The sequence below is a fragment of the Cydia strobilella genome, chromosome 2 (genome assembly GCF_947568885.1).
Source record: "Cydia strobilella chromosome 2, ilCydStro3.1, whole genome shotgun sequence".
NCBI lineage: Eukaryota > Metazoa > Arthropoda > Insecta > Lepidoptera > Tortricidae > Cydia > Cydia strobilella.
The window spans coordinates 22,360,082-22,379,843 of NC_086042.1; the positions used below are offsets into that span (position 1 = coordinate 22,360,082).

The following is a 19,762-nucleotide window of genomic DNA, read 5'->3' on the forward strand; positions in this document are numbered from 1 at the left end:
CCAAAATAATATACAAAAACACAAGCAAAAGAAAGAAAAAAATAATAACAAAAAAACTTTATAGGGCTGTATCTCCTAAACCGTGCATCGTAGCGCAAAAATAATCAATATCCGTTCCCCTTTAAGAAGCCCCTAATTAAGATTTGAAAACGCAAAAAAGAAAAAGAGAAAAAAATCATTTTAGGGCTGTATCTCCTAAACCGTGCGTCGTAGCGCAAAAATAATAAAATTTTCGTTCCTTTTTATGAAACCCCAAAGTAATAACAAAAAACGCAATGACAAAAAAAGAAAAAAAAACAACAAAAAAACTTTAGGGATGTATCTCCTAAACCGTGCATGGTAGCGAAAAATAATCAAATTTTCGTTCCCCTTAAGAAGCCCTTAATTAAGATTTAAAAACGTAAAAAAGAAAAAGGAAAAAATCTATATAGGGCTGTATCTCCTAAACCGTGCGTCGTAGCGCAAAAATAATCAACTTTTCGGTCCCCTTTATGTAACCATTAATTTATACAAAAAAAACGCAAAAAAAAGTGTTTTTTTTTATAGGGCTTGATCTCCTAAACCATGCGTCGTAGCACAAAAATAATTAAATTTTCGTTCCCCTTTATGAAACCCCAAAGTAATATATAAAAAACACAGTGTAAAAAAGAAAAAAAACAATAAAAAAACTTTATAGGGCTGTATCTCCTAAACCGTGCGTCGTAGCGCAAAAATAATAAAATTTTCTTTCCTCTTTATTCAACCCTTAATTTATATTAAAAAAAAAAACGCTTTCACTAAACTGCTGTAACTCGGAAACTTAGAATCCACAAAGGGGACTTTACTAAATTATGACACATATTAAAGCCTGACCAGTAATATATGATCATTGTCAAGAGGGCGCTGTTCATTCTCATGTATAGGGTGACAGTTCAGTATAGTATGAATAAATATTGTATTTAATGAACATCATCATCAATGTAATTAATGTTGCTTGCCACGCTTAAACATAACAAAAATCACAATAAATTGCGTCTTAAAATAAACTTAAAAAGTACTAAAAATCGAAACAAAAGTAATTTTTAAGTCACTGATGTGACATTCTCAATCAAAAGGTAGGTACCACTTTGTCGTTTACCATAAAGACGAAATTTGATTATATCTTTATACAAATAACCTGTCAGAGAAAGTGGTACCTTTTGATTAGGAACGTCACAAATGTTGGTCAGTATGAGGAGTGCAGCCTACAGTTTATTTTTAATTATATTTATATACCTACTACGGTAAGATTGATAAGACAATGTAATTATGCCTCCGAATGAAATAAATACACTGTATCGCAAAACTAAGTGGCGAGACAGCTCATAATGCCATCTCTTGGTTGGTCTTAACAAGGGTAAAGGAGATAGTATTAAGATCTCAGTCGCCAGCTGATATTGCGGCAAGTATAATAAGCACCCCACCCGCGTAGGTACCCTTCCCCGCGCACGCCCTTCTTGCTCAATTGAGTTTTATTTTGCCAGATAGTAAAAAAACCGTGGATCAAAATGACCCAAATTATGAATGATGTCTCAATGTGGTATTATAATATTGTAGACGTAAACTTAATAATATGATTTTTTTTTTGTGGCAGATACAGGGTGTTAATTAGAAAATATTTTTTTTTAAATAAAAGCGGTGGATGAATTTGACACAGATTTGTTTAAATAACATATAACAATGTTCTGTAAAGTACAACACTTCACTTACCGACTCTAATATTTTTTTAGGCGTTTTAGGATCAATATTAGGTATTTAATAAATGCCATTATACCCGTGGATGAAAATGACACAAAATGCGTGTGTACGTCGGAAGCCACTTTGCCTTTACAGGGAAACAAAGAATTTCGTCTCTAATATTTTTTTTACAGAATGCTGATTGAAAAAAGAAATACCTAAATTTCTACCTAAGCAAATACCTAGGATGACACAAAATATTATTTTTAGGTTTAGTATATGGTCTGGAAACTATATATAAAAAATAAGCAACATTAATATTCTTATAACCTCAGAAGTTATTGGTACAGGTCTATAAGTGAAAATAGAAAACAAAGCTAATAATCATTATAAAGATTAGTTTAAGCTAAAAAAAAAGTCATTAATTGTCTCAGTAAAAAAAACAGTAGTAGTTTGTACTTGTATACTGCTGTAAGTAACACAGCAGTATACAAGTACATAATAGGAACTAACTATAATATATATATATATATATATATATATATATATATATATATATATATAACAACAACTTAAAATTACCATTAACCTAAACAAACAGAAAAGCTTAAAAACAAATTAACAGTGGATAAATTCACTGCCTTGTGTGGGACTTGAGACTATTTTGTAAGCCTAAGGACCACTTGCACCATCCCACTAACCCGGGGTTAACCCGTTAAACCGATAAAGTGTCAAATTGTACTGGTAACCATGGTAACTCCAGGTTTAACCGATTAACCCCGGGTTAGTGGGATGGTGCAAGTGGCGCTAAGTAAGATAAGCCCGAATTTATTATAATCATTACCTCCAACACAATCTATTTTAATCATAGAGTAACTTATACTAGAGCGGTACTGTCATAGTAAATTTTGTAAACCCAGTAAATTCACTGCTATCTATCGACACACTTTAAAACTAAAAATGAAGATTTATAAAAATACGATAAAATGTATTTAAATATGGATAAATGATTTTTTTTATTTGCATTAATTATTTTTATGATTTTGACCCATGTTCTTTCACTGATATGCGTTAAAATTGTTAAATAATAAACGAAACCGTCAACGCCATCTATACGACAGCCCTCTGAACGAGAATCAAATTTTCTTGATTTTCGAGGCATGTTTTTTCCTTAGACTATATCCATCTATTACGGAGTTATATCTATCTTTGATTTTAATGGAAACTACTAGGAAATAAAAACTTTTAACGAGTTTTCTTTAGCCAAGGCCAATTCGTTCTAAAATGTTCCCTGTTTATTTCGGTTTTCACATTTTCCTCTTAAAGCCTCATTTCAGGAACCTAAAGGCTCAGTGAAAAGCCGACTTCTTTTTAAACCCCGACGTTGTCAGTTGGTTCACAAAGATGCCGTTAATAGGGTTATGTTTATGAGCCAGTCGTAGAAACGAATGTAGAAATACCATGTTTTGCCTGCTTTTCAAAGTAGAAAGTGGTTTTGTCACCTGATATAATATTTAACTTAAATTTTGACTCAACGATTCTTGATGAAAAAAATTTGAACGCCTCTTCAGTTACCGCCAATTTAATACCCGTATTTTAGGTTTTATAATTTAGATTTATATTGATATCTTAACAAAGGAACAATATCAAAGTCGAAAACAGATTCCGAGAAAAAAGGAATGTTTGTATTGTAATGTTCCACTTGACTTCAATGTTTGACGCCTGTTTTTAGCCGGTTCCCTGAATAGTACAATCCCCGCGAAATAATAAATAGGTCAGCATTTAAATACTCCACCCCGGCGATTCTCGAAGTACATATAAATCACACTGACTAAGCCTCGCGCAATCTTCCAGGAAGTTACTTACAGTCCGCTTTTCAACTTCTAAACACGAAACTTGCTGTGTTCTTCTGTGTCTAAAACTCTTGTGAAATTCTAACTCATACCGACACGGAAAGTTACCGTGCACGTTGCTGGAAACTCCATGTTTTTCTAGAGTTTCTTTCGCGGACATTAAAACGACTTTTAAAGGAAATTAGAAAAAAAAACACAACAGGCGTAATTTTATTCTTAGCAAAGATTTTGGTGCAGTAAAGTGACGAACATTAGAAAGTTAATGATCCTTGAATGGACAGGTTTGGGCGAATCTTAATTTATACGAATCTATTAAAATTAATCAGTTTTTTTGACGGGGCTTTAATATGAGGTTCTTCAAGAAAGTTGTAAGTAGGTAAATAAACATGTTTCTTAACAGGCGCTAAAATATATGACGAAATTACTTGAATAGTTAATTGGCTATTATTTATGTGCTAAACTATCAGATATTGACTGTTTGACTGTAAAAGGTAATTTAATTCCAATCAACTTAGTTTTTCGACTCATTTTTTATGCAAGCTTAGCTTGAAGATAATGGTTTTCGAAACTAATTATTATCAGCCAGTAAGCGCCATTTAAAAGTTTGTAATGACTTTCTAGTTTCCAAACTTATTTACTTTTCATAAGAGATAAAAGTTGTTTTGAATGTTTTGGGCGTTTGTGTTATTAAAGTAAAGAAAGTTAAGCAATCATTTCAATGTCTGGCTGGAAATTTATTAGGAGAATTCAAAATTATTATTGCTTCTGATATGATTATAAATTTAGATCGCTTAGACCTATGAATAAACCTACTTATCCATTCAGATCCTTTTTTATTATTAATAATAATTCAGATTGGCAAATAATATTAAATGCTACAATTAAAGTCGTCGTCAATAGAAATTGCAAACAATGTAAACAAACCGTTTTACCTTCATTACTTCGTAATCTCGCTCTTTAAAAGGACAACCATGACCTTATCAACAGTCTATATACTTAAATATTTTATTTATATAACTTTTTAGTTAAATTAAATGGTAATTATTAATATTTCAGCGAAAAATAACTCGTACAAATGTTAGGTTATGTGTCAAACGCTAACAAAATATGTCATATTTGTTTACATTGTTTGCAAGTTCTATTGACGACGACTTTATGTTGTGTGGGCATATGACGTAAAGCTCCTCTTCCCGCGAGTTTGAACACTTAGAAATGGCTATAGTGGTAGTGAGGTAGTATCAACCCTTTCCCCCACACCTGTACGCGTGGCCCGCCCGTACAAACGTTATCACTTATATTACTTCCCCCATTCGTCTTAAATACATTACGAGTTGGCGATAAACGATAACAATGCAATAACAACAAGGTAATTCCATTATTATTTAAATTATCCTGTATGAGGGTGAAGTATTTTTACTATGGAGATGGAAGTACTAATTTTAAGCAGACGAAGTCAGCTGATCATTCATAATTGTGTTGTAATGGAGATTTAGAAATATTCAAATATATCTTAGTAAGTACAAGTATCTATTTGAATACGCGACATTTTGCAAAAAAAAAACTTGTGCTTACGTGTAGTTGAAGCGGCATAGGTCGGCGTTGTTGGCAGCGTCGCGCGCCGGAACGGCCGCCCAGTGCACGGCGCGTCCGCCGGTCGTCACCGCTGCCAGCAACCGCTGCCGGCAACCGCAGGACGACCACACGCTGGCGCTCGCCACGCCGCCCGCCTGTTATACATGGTAAAGGCACGTTTATGCGTTTGCTTTGGTTGCTTTTTACGTTTAATATTTTTACAGGATTATTACTTGTTATTACTTGTAAGTTGTGATAGAGTAAAAACCGTTCAGCGAAACTTAATGGCTTCGGAGAAATCATCGAAGTTTGGTTCCATAACATTGATAACCATCAGAACAGTCAAACATGGTTAATTTGTATGCTGTTGTTCTGACCATTATATTTTACGGACATATTTGACTTATATTCATACTTTTTGAAATAATCACGTGACAAAAGTTAGGTTAGGTAGGTCATCTATCATTGAAACTGTATAGGTAAAGCATTACATAAAGGTAAAGGATTGACGATTTTGACTTGTCGACAATTACATCAAACATCAAATTACCTTTTATAGGTACTTTAAATAACATAGCATAAATTTATATAGCGTAAACATACAATAATATGTCCGTGGCTATGTAGGTACCAGTAGCGGGTTATCTATAAAAACAATCTCTGTTTATTTAGGATTGAACAGATTGGATAGTAAGTTGGCAAATTTTCTGTCATTTTACTATTTGGTATTAACGAAATCGTTTACATTTTCACCGACTTGCCTGCTTTGATTCAATTTGGCACTTTATTCTATATGCCCTTAAATATAGTAAATACGTAAGTATAGTAAATATTTCATCTAACCTGAAGAGGAGTTGGTAGATTTTCTACAAGAAGGTAACACTTGGAAGTAGAATTCCATCGCCGAATTCTTTCTCGAGCCAAAACGTAGTGTGTCTCAATCTCCTTGCCTTCCACTGCGACTAGTTCAGCCTATAACAAAGTAAAAAACATTTTTATAAAACTAGCTCAAAGATTTAAATTGCATAGGTACTGCATTACTGTATTTCCAATAACTGCATATTTGGCATGTTAAGGGAGTTGTTCGATTGGCGGAAATAAAAAGACATTCTACGGAATGAACATGCCTGTTCATTGACAGGAATCAGGGGGTTTTGAGCTCTAGTTATAAAACACTTATATAAATAACTATTTACTTACGAGTAAATATTTTTAAGTCAAGTGTGTTCATCGACATGTGTATTTTTGGGGCTAGAAAAAAACACACACCATATTTCATACATGCCCTTAACCATTTCTGTGGCACGTTAATCTCAGGGTAGCTTAATAATAGTCTCCTTATTACAGGCTCACACTAAATATTTCACACCTTTAGCCAGTTCACTTTGCCTTTTCTTGGTGTGAAAACTGTTGAGCTGGAATTGAAATAAATGTTACCACAATCTAAATATACTAGTTGTTACTCAATGGGAAAAAGAATACCACGACTGGTAGAAATATACAGAATTCCTGTTTTTCGAGAAATAGTGCGTTGCGTTCATTCACTTCATACGCTGGTACACTCACCCTATATTATACTCAGGTTGCCCATACTATGATGTATGGCAGAATAAAATAGCTCGTCAACATTTGCGGCTCGCAAAATTTGATAAGTATAATTTCTAGTAGCATATTTTAAAGGCAAGGATTATAAAGAATTTAATTTAATGAAGAATATACGTATTATTCATTGGCAGTTTTGTTGTAACTTCTCTTTACATCTCGCACAATAAGTTGCCCTCCAGAATTCAATAATGCATACTGAGTATTCATTCAAAACATACCCTTTCGTATATTTCCAAGACACTATTTCTCTCGAGAATCACTTGAATAAAACGTCCAATACTCGATATACATCATCCGCCCCAGTTTTTCTCAGCGGATCCCTAGAGCCCCTATAATTTAAGGAAAAGCGGAAGACCCAAAGTGACAAAACTCTTCGTGGTAAAGGATAAACTTGACGGCTTACGAAAATTATAAAACACGCGTAAATAATAAAAATATTTTTTTTATGTCGCTTACGGCGATATTCCAAGGGTCGGAAAGAATATTGCCTCGCCTGCTTCTGACTGATACGCGGTTTTATTACATTTCATTTTTATGTTTATTGAATTTCTGGTTTTCAACCGGTGCAGTTGGTATACTATGTAGGAGGAAATTGTGTAATGTTTATGCCATAAGGAATAGATAGCTTTTTTTCCATAAGGTAGGTTCTCTTAAAGGGTGGTACATATATTTAATGTGTTTTACATAGTATTTTGTTGTTATAATTTTGCACCGTAAGCCTGAGCTTACTAATGTATTAAAGAAATATAATATCTGGAATTCTGTTAGTAAAAAAATAAGTGATTAGGTAATAAGTACAACATTTTTAACATATACCTACATTAAGTAATGTTTTTGGTATTAATTATTAACAAAATTATGAAGAAAGTAGGTAGTATTGCGTATTTTTCAAAAGGCTGTTGAGTAAGATATGATTCCATATTAACAATAAGCATATGAGTTTTATGTGCCAAAAAGGACATGTTCCTTTCAATTATTTCCATTAGACTGACTACGATTATTAAAGAGAAAAAGGCCTTTTTTTGCGGTGTGAATATTAATATCAACCTTTAAATGGGTGGTACAGTCGCCATCAGATATATCGGAGCGGCCGAGGTGCTCATAAATATCTGAACACGCACTCTGACGCCTTGACAATACAGGCGTGTTCAGATATTTGTGAGCACCTTGGCCGCTCTAATATATCTGATGGCGTCTGTACTAGTGATAAGCGTCACCAATATTTTGATTTATAAAAATCCTTATAATATTTTTTTTTGTTTGGAGCTACTCGTATATTTTTGTTTGCACTTACGTGTAAGAGCTATGTGCTAGGTGCTTACCGCCTAAAGTCAGCACTTACTTATTTATTCTTACTTACTTGTTCAATATAAATGTATAACTGTTAATAATAATAAAAATAAGCTTTTTTGTATAGGTATATAAATACTTAAGTATGTTAACTTGGGCCCCATCATAAATAGATATTGAACAAATTCGTGCTCAATTTACTGGAAATCTACTTCAAAGGAAATCTGTTTGGTGACTGAGCGCGCAGGGGAAACTCCATATTTAGAAAAACTGAATCACCAACTGGAATACATTTATTTAAAGAACCCATTTTGTTAGCCTGTTTATAATATAATACAATATGAACTAATATATAATATAGGATATAATATAAAAGGATCTCTACTATTTGAATTAGGTAAATAAGTTCAAAAAACGATTGGCAAATATATTATATGACTGCATTAGTACCTATCATAAAATATGTTAGCATGCGTCTTTTCAACTTTTATCATCACACTTGCTTAGCGAGCTATTTCATGCATGTGCAGTGGGAGGTAAGTCCATTTTACTCCCTATACCATTTTACTTACTATAGCAGTAATATTTTTTTTCTTATGCCACTAACTCATACGAACCAAGTAGGTTCTAAGTAAAATACTTGTTAAAAGTCAAGGTATAAAATGAGTTTTACTTTCAAAATGTTAACGTTTATAATTTAATTGTTTTGTTTATGTTTTAAAATATTTAATTTGATTAATTTAATAGCCGTGAGGAAACCGGACTAATCCCAACAAGGCCTAGTTTCCCGTCTGGGCATTGGTCAGATGGCAGTCGCTTTCGTAAAAACTAGTGCCTACGCCAATTCTTGGGGTTAGTTGCCAAGCGGACCCCAGGCTCCCACGAGCCGTGGCAAAATGTCGGGACAAAGCGAGGAAGATGATGATTAATTTAATACCCGTTAAAATATTTTTACACAAATTTCAATCGTGGCTGAATGCGGACGGGTCCGTGCCTTCGATGCCTAACCAGTAAAAAAATTACAATATGGTGGACGAATGTCTGAAATGTCACCGTATTTAACAATTATTTCGCATACAATTATTTTTTGAAAAATATTGTGTGTAACTCCGGGGGTAAGAATATTGTTACTCATGCATATATCAGACTCTCGTACAATATTTCACTTACCCCCATCTTACCCCCCTCGTGGCACATGGCTTTTTTTGTATTTGGCAGATTTTAGTGTAATATAATAACACTAACACTTCCACTTATGTGATCATAATCTTTACATCACATACTGACGAAGTTTTGATCATCTAGCCATTGAAAATTTAAGTAGTAGTTATTGCTAAAATGTAATGAAGGATTAAAAAAATGAAAATAATTAAATAAGTAGTTAAATATGTCGCAAGAATTTCTGTTACTAATGATACAAAAATTGCGCACATTGCATTGCGGAAGTGTGCATCAAATCATAAATCAAACTAGAATGTTTTTAATTTCGTGAAAACCCGACACTTACGCAAAAACTTTAAAATACACCAAAAAGAAGTTGCCAAGTTTGCAAAGTGTCGTCAGGTCTAATGAGATTGATCCAAATTCTCGAATTTTCTTAAAGTATTCATGTTCAGTCTCGGCGGGGAAAACTTTTTACGCGGATTCCTTATTTATTATCTTTAATAAGTTTTTGCAAATGAAGTTTGAGAAAAGTCTTCTGGTGTATCTGTTGGTTATTTTATTACTCAACAAAGCATCTGGAAAAACATTTTTTTTCCGTGGCCATCTCGTTATTTTAAGAAATGAACAATAACACACATCTATTCACGAACGCAAGAAATGCGAACGCTTCTGTTGGTTGGTACTTACATTAGTGGTGTTAATATATTAACAAACATCATTTTATTTTATCATTATTAGCTTTTTGCGCATTTTATGAAATAAAGTCCATGTTTTAAAACTAACACGGGACTTAATCGCGTACAAACTTACGTTAATTATGGCCTGACATTTCGAACGCGACGTTACGTTCGTGGTCACAGGCAGGCTGGCGAGGAATTGTATCAACATCTTCCAGAAGTGATGAGTGAAAATCGTGTTAGTTTAAATACCGCGATACTGCAGCGCGTCCGGGATGTTTGCGGACGCGAGCGTTGACGGTTTCCACGCCACGCTCCGCAAGCGTTGCGCCGCGATGCTTGGTAGGGTGCGCGACAGCCGCCACAGCCTCCTGGCCCTCGTGGCTAGCAGGTGGTACAGTGGCCTTCTGAAGCACTGGTCCTCCATGCACGTTAGCCTCTATCATAAATTTAATTTAATTCAAGATGTTTAATTTAATAGGTTCGTTTTATCAAGTTTTAAAATTTTAATTTAATTATTTATTTTAATTCTATTTTAATTGTAATTTAAACAATGTTGTAATTTTAATTTTAAAAGTTGATTGTATTGTAATTTTTTATTTTAATATTTTATATTTGATATGTGATATATGGATTCCGAATTGTCCGAAATAAAGGTTTTTTTTAAATCAATATAAAATCCATGTTGCCAACAAATAGTGACGCCCGAATAACCAAGATGTCTGGGTATCGCACTTAGTTACACAATAGGACCTGTGTGCCTAGCCAAGGTGACAATCGCTTGCACTACGACAACCAAACGCTTTGTGTCTCTCTATCACTTTTCCATATTAGTGCGACAGTGACAGTTGCGTTTGCCTGATCCTGAGCCTGACATACTCTATCTCAAAAAACTTTTAGAGTAAGACAGAGTAACCCCAAACAAATACTTACTTTTTTATTCATTACTAAGATTGACTTTTTAAGTTGGCAATTACGTATTACAAACTGTTTTCTCCAATAAGTAATTATTTTTTTACGAATAAAGTGTTGACATGAAGCTAAACCTTAAAATGTGATCTTCTAAAAGCTGTCTGCAGTCGAAGCTCAACCAATAAAATTACAGAGATGCAGCTACAGAAAATTGCAAATGGATTTCTCTCCATTTGGATTAGTAAACGATGAGTTTATTTGGATTTCAATAGAATTCAAATTCACGACTGAAGTGAATTTTATAAATATAACTTTTGATTAGATTTTCGCTAACATGCATAAAAATATGTGCAGGTATGCATATAAAGAAAAAGTATTATTGTTTATAGAAATATACAGGTATAAAATATCTTTGATCAGTTTGAGTTCGTTTTCCAAGTTGGCAATTGATAATTTGAGAATATTAAAAATTAATCACACTTAAACTATCGTGAGACATATTTCAAAATATTTAGATTAGTACGGTTTTTTCTCACTATTATTTTTAGTCGCTTTTGGCGACACGTTTCGGATTCTTTGGGAATCCTTCCTCAGGCACGAGTGTCCGCGGCGGTTGTACTTACGTCGTGCCTGAGAAAGGATTCCCAAAGAATCCGAAACATGTCGCCAAAAGCGACTAAAAATAATAGTGAGTAAAAACCGTACTGATCGAAATATTTTGAAATATTAAAAATTGTTAATTTTTGTATTCGTAATATGAGTACCTACCTAATTAAAATAAATAACAACAGTCTTCAACAAAATATAAAGCAATTCTTTAAAAAAAATAAGTAGGGAGTATATAACGACGGTAACGTAGACGATTCAACGGAGCCACGTGTAAATAGTGTTTAGTTTTTAAGTTTATAAAATGCATATATATGTTAGTCTGTAAGGTATTTGTAATATGGGCCTTGTTGCCTGATTTAAATTTTTTAATGAATATTAAATAAAATAACCACTTCGTAATAATTTGGAACGAGAAATAATTTACAATTCTTCTTCATAAGTCTCTTTACTATGTTGATCATGAATAAAAACTGTTAAAGTAGTCTGGCATGGCAGCATCCGCCATAGCGGATGGTATAAAACGCAGATTCCTCTCATAAAACTACAATAACTGTGTTTTATTGCGACCTCTCATATAAAAGTTTCCAAGTTAGGTACATTCAAACAGAGCAGTCGACAAGTAGTGAGTTGGTTAGAAAGTTATTTTGTATTCATTATTTATTTTATTATTATATTATTTAAGCTTTATTTCTCGCACATCCATTATAAAATTGACTTTTCTTTTGTTATGTTTTTACGATGTGTGATCCCTTGCGGGTAAAAGCCTCCTCCATCTTTTTCCATTTCTCTTTGTCTGTAGCATTATTCTCCCAAGTATTTCCTGCAATTGCTATGATGTCATCGACCCATCTTTTTCTTTGTTTCCCTGAGTTACGTTTGCCCAGTGGGCCTTTCCATTTGGTTGTTTGTATGGTCCATCTCTTGTCCTTGTATCTAGCCAAATGTCCAGCCCATCTCCATTTTTGTCTTAAACTAAACTGTAGTTTGTTTATTCTTCTTAGTTTCAATAGGCTTCTTCCATTGCATGTTGGCATGATAAAAAAAAATCTTTAACTTTCTCGGTGAAGACCCATGTCTGGCATCCGTAAGTTAAACTGGGGGGATGCAGGAATCCATAACTATTTTCTTTATTTTTAAACTATAGTTTCCTTTTAGGATTTCTTTATGTAACCAGTAATTTCTCCAAGCTATATTTATCCTCCTTTCCACCTCGTTTATGTTGCTATTGGGGTCAAAAGAGATCATTTTTCCTAGGTAAGTATACATAGTTGTCCACATATTCTATTGGTTTTTCTTTTACAGTTATACTTTTTTTGTGACTGTTCGTCATAACTTTGGTTTTAGATGCGTTCATGTGTAGGCCCACTTTTTGGCTCTCTGAATTTAGACTCCTTAACATTGTTTCCAGACCTTTGGCAGTGTTACTGAATAAAAGTATATCGTCCGCAAACCTCAAATGTGTTAATTTTTTTGTTATATTCATTACAAAACCCTTATAATTTAAAATGGTTTGCATGTTTAAAAACGTCGCAGAATTAAAATAAATAATAAAAAACGGGGATGGCCCTAGACACTGCCTTGTTATTATGGAATAAAATAAAAGTCATAATTAGCTCCATGCATGATTTTAGTTTTTATTTTTGTAATGATAATTTTTGGATAATTTGTATCGTTTGAACACCGGAAAAAATAAAAATACTTTTGTAAACCTTTACATTATTTTATAAAGAAATATTTAAAATGTTGAAAAATTTTGAGCGGTTGAAACGCTCACAATTTTTGACGCGAATTCTACAGAGCGTGATGACGTCACATGATGGACGGTCCAACTGACGTTTGCTATTAATGACACTTATGTGAACTAATCTATCGAACGCGTGACGTCACGTGACGTTTCTCGCGTTTCGCTCACTTCTCGCGGGCAAATTTTTGTACTTTTTATTTATTATTTTAAGCAATTAAATGAAAATGTAATAACGGAGATCCATTAGTAACATGATATAACGGTAACATACATCCGATTAAAAAGTATTTCGTTCAAATATAACTTCATGCATGAGGCTAATTCTGTTTCTTAGTCATTCTTGTACGTTGTACCCAAGGAATTAAAATAATTAAACAAACTACCCCAATGATAAATCCATATCAAGCATTTTATTGAGTCGAATAGTTAGAAAATAAGTTAATGAGTCGATAAAAAACGGTTATAGTACTTATTGTATTTATTTTTTGTTAATTGTTAATTTAACTTTTATTAGGGTTTATATTTCAAAATCAGCACAGTATAAAGGGGCAAGGCTAAACACGTTCGTAAAAGCTACCCTTGCAATTTCCACGTAGGTACCTATAAATCTCAATCTTGCAGTCTAGACCCCGCATGCGGTTAGCGAGAGAGAGCGCCCGCAATAGCGCTGCAAAAGCGCTAACAACAAGCTATTTCAAGAGGTAATTAATTGCTTTAACATGCTGAAATTAAGTAAGCCAAGAGCAGGTGTCTTTGTACGCAAACCGCGTGGAAGCCAGGACCTGGAACGTAAACTTCATTAAATTTATAACATGCTACGGTAAGCTTTACGACACTGAAAAAATGGTTCTCTTTATAAAACATTGACTTTACTTTTCAACACTGCATATTTTCTTATTTATTTAATCGTATGGCGTATATACATTCTATATAAAATTGGATAACAGATCTTCCGGAGGGATTGCAAATGAGTGCAGAGGGTAGCGCTGTATAATGTGCTCAACGGTTTGAACCTCTTCACCACATATTAAATATATTAATAACGGGTCACTCACGTGTTTTAAGTCGAAAACGCTCGACATGTTTCACTCCGTACCGAGGAGCGTCATCAGGAGCTTGCGTCGACGGTGACGGACCGGCGCAGACTAAACACCACAGTCGCAGAGAGCAGAGTCCCGTCAGCCCCATTTATGACGAAAATATTATAAACATATTTTCTTTAACGTGAAATATACAAAAGATATGCTAACAAGTCAGTAAGTTTAGGCGGTCAGTCTCATATAAAAATCGTAAAACACTAACAAATTTAATAACAAAAATATGACTCTATTTATAATATTTACCGGGTATTTCGGTTTCGCCTGCATTGCAGATAAAATATAAAGTAGTTTTTGTTGTTTCTAAAATTAATCCTACCTATATCTAACATGGAAAGTTGCTTATGATCATTGGTCACATCTCAGATAAGGGGACGGCCGTTTCTCCATATAAACGTAGTCCCCATTTTCCTCTCTGGATATTGACATTATGGGAAATATTTTTATATAATTTGATGTTTATTAACCTATAATTTTATATATGTATAGCTATACTACTTCGATTTTATTATTATTGTAGAAATTAGGAGCGAAAGACAGATTTCATACAAATTTTAAAATGCGCCTAACTCTTGTAATGCTTAAAAATTTGAAAAAAAATAATGTATAGTTGTGGTTGATATACAACAAATTGTTTCAAATCATTTTCAATAATCAAGTTTGGGAACAAATCAAATTATTTTATTAAATATTTTGATTTGTGTTTTTTTAAGTAGTCACACTACTATATATAAATTAAAAAATGTAATAGATGTCATATATTAAAGAAAAAGTAAGTGGTGATAATTTGATTTGTTCCCAAACTTGTTCATAGATGGCAGCACCAGTCTCTCACGCTACAAGTTTTTTTCATTTTCAATAATGTTAATATCCAGAGAGAAAAATGAGGACTGAGTTTGTATGAAAAGGCGATTTCGTGCGGGTGCTCCACTTTCATCTCAATAAATCAGAGATGAGGATGAGTATGAGTATGACTTTAATTTTAATGTTAACAACGACTCCATAGTTCTCTTTAGTCTTACCGTGCTATAAAATTAAATACTCCGAAGCCTGGTAATCAGAGTTCGCACATAAGGGCATAAGAACAAAATAAAATTGTATTTCACAGTTTTCAATACGTCCAAAATCAATAGAAATTTGACAAGATTGATGACACCAGGAAAGAGTAGGTAAATTGTTATTGGATAAATTGGATGTCTACCGTACGCTGCCACGCCCATGGGTGATTGATATGGAACCCGCCTCAAAGTTTTTCTACCCACTCAATATTCATTTTACCCAACAAAATTTCAAGTTTCGATGGGACCTAAGTAATTATTAATTCTCTTTTGTTATTTTTCACAACACTATGTGTGTCATCTAAAATTTAAATAGCTAACGATCTTTAAATATAGTCATTTTAAGTTACATTGAATTAAAACTGAATTTTTAGATTGTTACTAAGTATATTGAAACTAGCTAATATTAAAAAGTGAATAAACATAAGTTGAGATCGCTCTTTAGCGATAAGGCCGCCTATTGTTTACCTCTGTCTTCATGTATTATTTGTGATTCCATGTACATTTATTCTGAGGTTGTGCAATAATAAAGATATATTGTTATCACTGTTGATGTTTTTTATCATTACCATTTAAAAATAAGACAAATTACTCAAATGATGTTTTGATTTTTAAACATCTATTTATACGAGTACAGGTGCAATAGAATTCATTGCTTTTATTTTAGGAACCGTAGGATCGTTAAAGCTCTTATAATTTTACCATATCTATGATTTATGATTGTTATCTTTTTATAAGGTGGCAATCCTTAAAGCTATCTGTCAAGCTTATAGAATAAAAAACCGGCCAAGTGCGAGTCAGACTCGCGTTACAAGGGTTCCGTACATTACACAATTTAAACAATGTATTTTTTATGTGAAACGTGAGTGAAATCGCATTTAAACTATCGTGAGACATATTTCAAAATATTTATCAGTACGGTTTTTACTCACTATTATTTTTAGTCGCTTTTGGCGACATGTTTCGGATTCTTTGGGAATCCATCCTCAGGCACGAGTGTCCGCGGCGGTTGTACGTCGTGCACTGGTCAGTGCACGACGTACAACCGCCGCGGACACATCCGAAACATGTCGCCAAAAGCGACTAAAAATAATAGTGAGTAAAAACCGTACTGATAAATAACGTGAGTGAAATGTCTAAAAAACCCGTAGGGGTCGAATCAAAAACTAAGTAATTAAGTCCGACTCACGCTTGACTGCACATTTTTAATAGGTTTTCCTGTGATCTAGGTGAAGAACTATTTTGTGAATTTATTTCATAATTTTAGACCCAGTAGTTTCGGAGATAAAGGGGGGGAATGGTAATTTTTTGTCTATTTTCTTGAATAACTTCAAAATTGGTTAACCTAAAATTATAAAAAAAATATATTTGAGTTTCTCAGAATGAGCTCTTTAATTTGATATATAACACGATATAATTTGAAAAAATATATTTTTTAATTTTCTCATTTACCCCCCAAAAGTGGCCCCCATGTTTAAAATTCATTTGTTTACATTACATGTCCATCTTTGGGTCACAAATTTACATATGTATACCAAATTTCAACTTAATTAGTCCAGTAGTTTCGGAGAAAATAGGCTGTGAAAGACGGACAGACAGACAGACAGACGCACGAGTGATCCTATAAGGGTTCCGTTTTTTTCCTTTTGAGGTACGGAACCCTAAAAACTCGCAGTGACGATCTTATCAATTGATGAAAAACGAATAAATACAATTGAACCTGTGTTCGAGTTTTATATTACATAGGCCAGGAAATGAATTAGTAGGGTAAGTAAGCGCCTTGAGTATGCACTTTTTATATGTTCCGGCCGGGGATTTTTATATGTTCACCTCCTAATAACTAGTCCAAACAAAGTTACGGAGTCAACAATAGTGTTCCAAGCATTTCCCTCTATAAGTACCTACTTATTGCGTGGCCTAACAGTTGAATTAACAGTACTCATCAGCACTAAATCGTGTAACATGAGATCTCGGTTAATGCGGGCTGTTAGTTTAGAAGAGCCCGCAGGCAGTGGCGCTCACTCAGCCCCTAGACTAATTTCATTAATCCTATCATTGATTGGATTTGCTGAGCTAGAGCGTACTGGCTATGTTAGTTTTGTTTTAAACTTTGCTCTCACTCAATGTAAGTACTTACCTACATGCAAAAATTACATTATTTTTAAGTGGGCGACCAAACATCCGTACTACTTGTTGTTTATTTATTAAATATCATTGATTATTATTGAGTAATCTAACTGTAACGATTTTGGAAAAGCTGGAAAACAAGCAATTGTTGGATGAGTTATTTTGAAAAGCCGATACGTCAGAGGTCCTGAAAGATACGAGTCCATCTATAATGCTTTTAACCGAGTATTACACATTGATTTTCAGGCGAACTGCTATGAATAATGAAATATTATAATCGTATATAGATAGGCATGCAATTGGATTGCATGTACCTGGAGCCCAATTCAGATTTAACAACTTGATTTTATTTTGATACGTCCTTAAAGGCTAATTGCTGCATGCGAAATAAAGTAAGTCACGCGTGAGTTCCGGCCAATTCCCAAAGAGATCGGCAAGGTCGTGTCAAAACCAGTTCAAGACCATAACAAATTCGAATCGACTTCCTGGTCTCCAATGACTATCGGATTACACAAAACACTTTTTGATAGTAGTCCAAATTTAATATAATCTCATCAGATAAAATTTTTGCAGCGCATTAGTTAGGTAATTAGTTTAAATTTCGCTATAAAGATATGGTTGGGGACTTATGTACTCGTGTAAGCGTACTCGCCGAGTTAAAATTCCTTTACTTGTAATAATTTTAAAATTTACAAGTGAATGATTTAATAAATTTCAACACTTGTAAATTTTGCCTGCGCGCTTGTTATAATGTAAATAAACATTCATATATTTTGGATGTGTTAGTGAATATTAATATTTACATGCGTGTGCTTCGCAGCATGCGTCAATTTATGTCATCAGGTTTCTGAAAAATGTACCCAGCTAGTAAATCCTTCGTCAGGTTCTTTTACATATAAGTAAAATGAGTATTTAATGCATCGGAACGTTTGATTTGATCTCCTCTAATGCAGATAAGCTAGCTAGTTTCAACATTAATTCACTTCATCCCCTTTACCTACGAGGATTTCACCGACTCCGCCTAGCTCTGACGGATTACCTCTTTTACTAACGAATTAGTCCCCGCTTAGTTGTAAATCAACGAGTTAAACCAAATGCGGCTTTTCTGGCTAATTCTAAGACTATTTGTTTTAGAGACGTAACTACCATATATTGTACGAGTAATTGTTTAACTCAAAAGCTCTCTTTCACGGATAAAAACAAGCAGCACTTATATTATATATCATATCGATTCACATTTTATATTCCCAAATTAGCCTCTTTTATTGATTAATATTGAAAAAATGTAGCTACAATCAAATTATTCTTATTCATAAATGCCGTCAAATCGATCCTTTTATTTAGTTTGAAGCTATAGGTATAGGTAGTTATTTTTTAAGTTTATTTTGTTAATATTATATTTTTAAAGAACTCAAATGTAAATATAAATACTTACTATGTAAGTATGTATATAAACGTTTAAAAAATAAGTTAGGTATTTCAATAAATTTTACGGCTAAAATAAATTTGCTTTCAATATTAATTCTCCGTAGCATGTCCACTTATATAAATAAACACAATAAATTTATTTAAATATAATTCAAGAAATTTTCATTTACCTACCTACAATGTTCTTTTACTTACTTTGCAAGCTACAATTTAAACGAACGCGGTACGATAATACTCACAAAATGACCATAATTAAAAAACACAATTAAAAGTGAATGTTTATTAAGGTGGCAAATTAAAACTTAGGGAGAAACAAAAACCATTAAGTTTTGAAAAATAGTTAAGTAATTAATGTGCCTTAGAGATGTTTCTATAGATTTCATATCAATGTAGAAAAAAGAACAGTACAAAAAGGGCCAGCATTTTTCTTCGACATAATCCCCTTTTAAGTCAAGACAAAGATTAGTTAGCTAATTTCTTAAAAGCATTCCCTTTTTCAGATTTAATGGAGTGGTGGATTATTTGTCCCTATCTTGGCATAATTTATCTAAGCGTATTAAGCGTGGGACAGAAAATATCAGATAAAATTTTACCGATAAAATTGGTTTGTAAAAACGTTTAAAAAGGAAACTAACCTGATGGATATTATTTAAAAAAATATGAGCGTCAAGTTTTACTGGACACTGAGTTCTACTTAGCAATGAATATTATTATTATACAAAACATACTGAATAACCAGATATCAGAGAGGTACCTAGCTACATAGATTTTTTGTCTATTTAAATTAACATAGCTTGTTATGTTCAGCAAAATAGTTAGTTTAGAACTATCCAACACAGAGCACTAGAGCCAAAAGCCATAAGACGTGCAGATTCTAAACGGGTCATTGTCAAATTTTTGAAAAACCTCTAACTTATCAGACCTTTTTTTA

The 19,762-nt window shown here is 33.3% G+C and overlaps 1 protein-coding gene across 1 annotated transcript in view; it reads right to left on the minus strand.

Annotated features, from left to right (window-relative positions):
* Positions 1 to 19,762, minus strand: part of LOC134754424 (C3 and PZP-like alpha-2-macroglobulin domain-containing protein 8) — a 158,882-nt gene that overhangs the window by 56,264 nt on the left and 82,856 nt on the right. The window contains exons 7-8 of the mRNA XM_063690751.1: positions 5,964 to 6,092; positions 5,121 to 5,275 (exon numbers count right to left, since the gene is read on the minus strand). Coding sequence (XP_063546821.1) covers positions 5,121 to 5,275; positions 5,964 to 6,092 — 284 coding nt within the window. The remainder of the gene's footprint in view (positions 1 to 5,120; positions 5,276 to 5,963; positions 6,093 to 19,762) is intronic.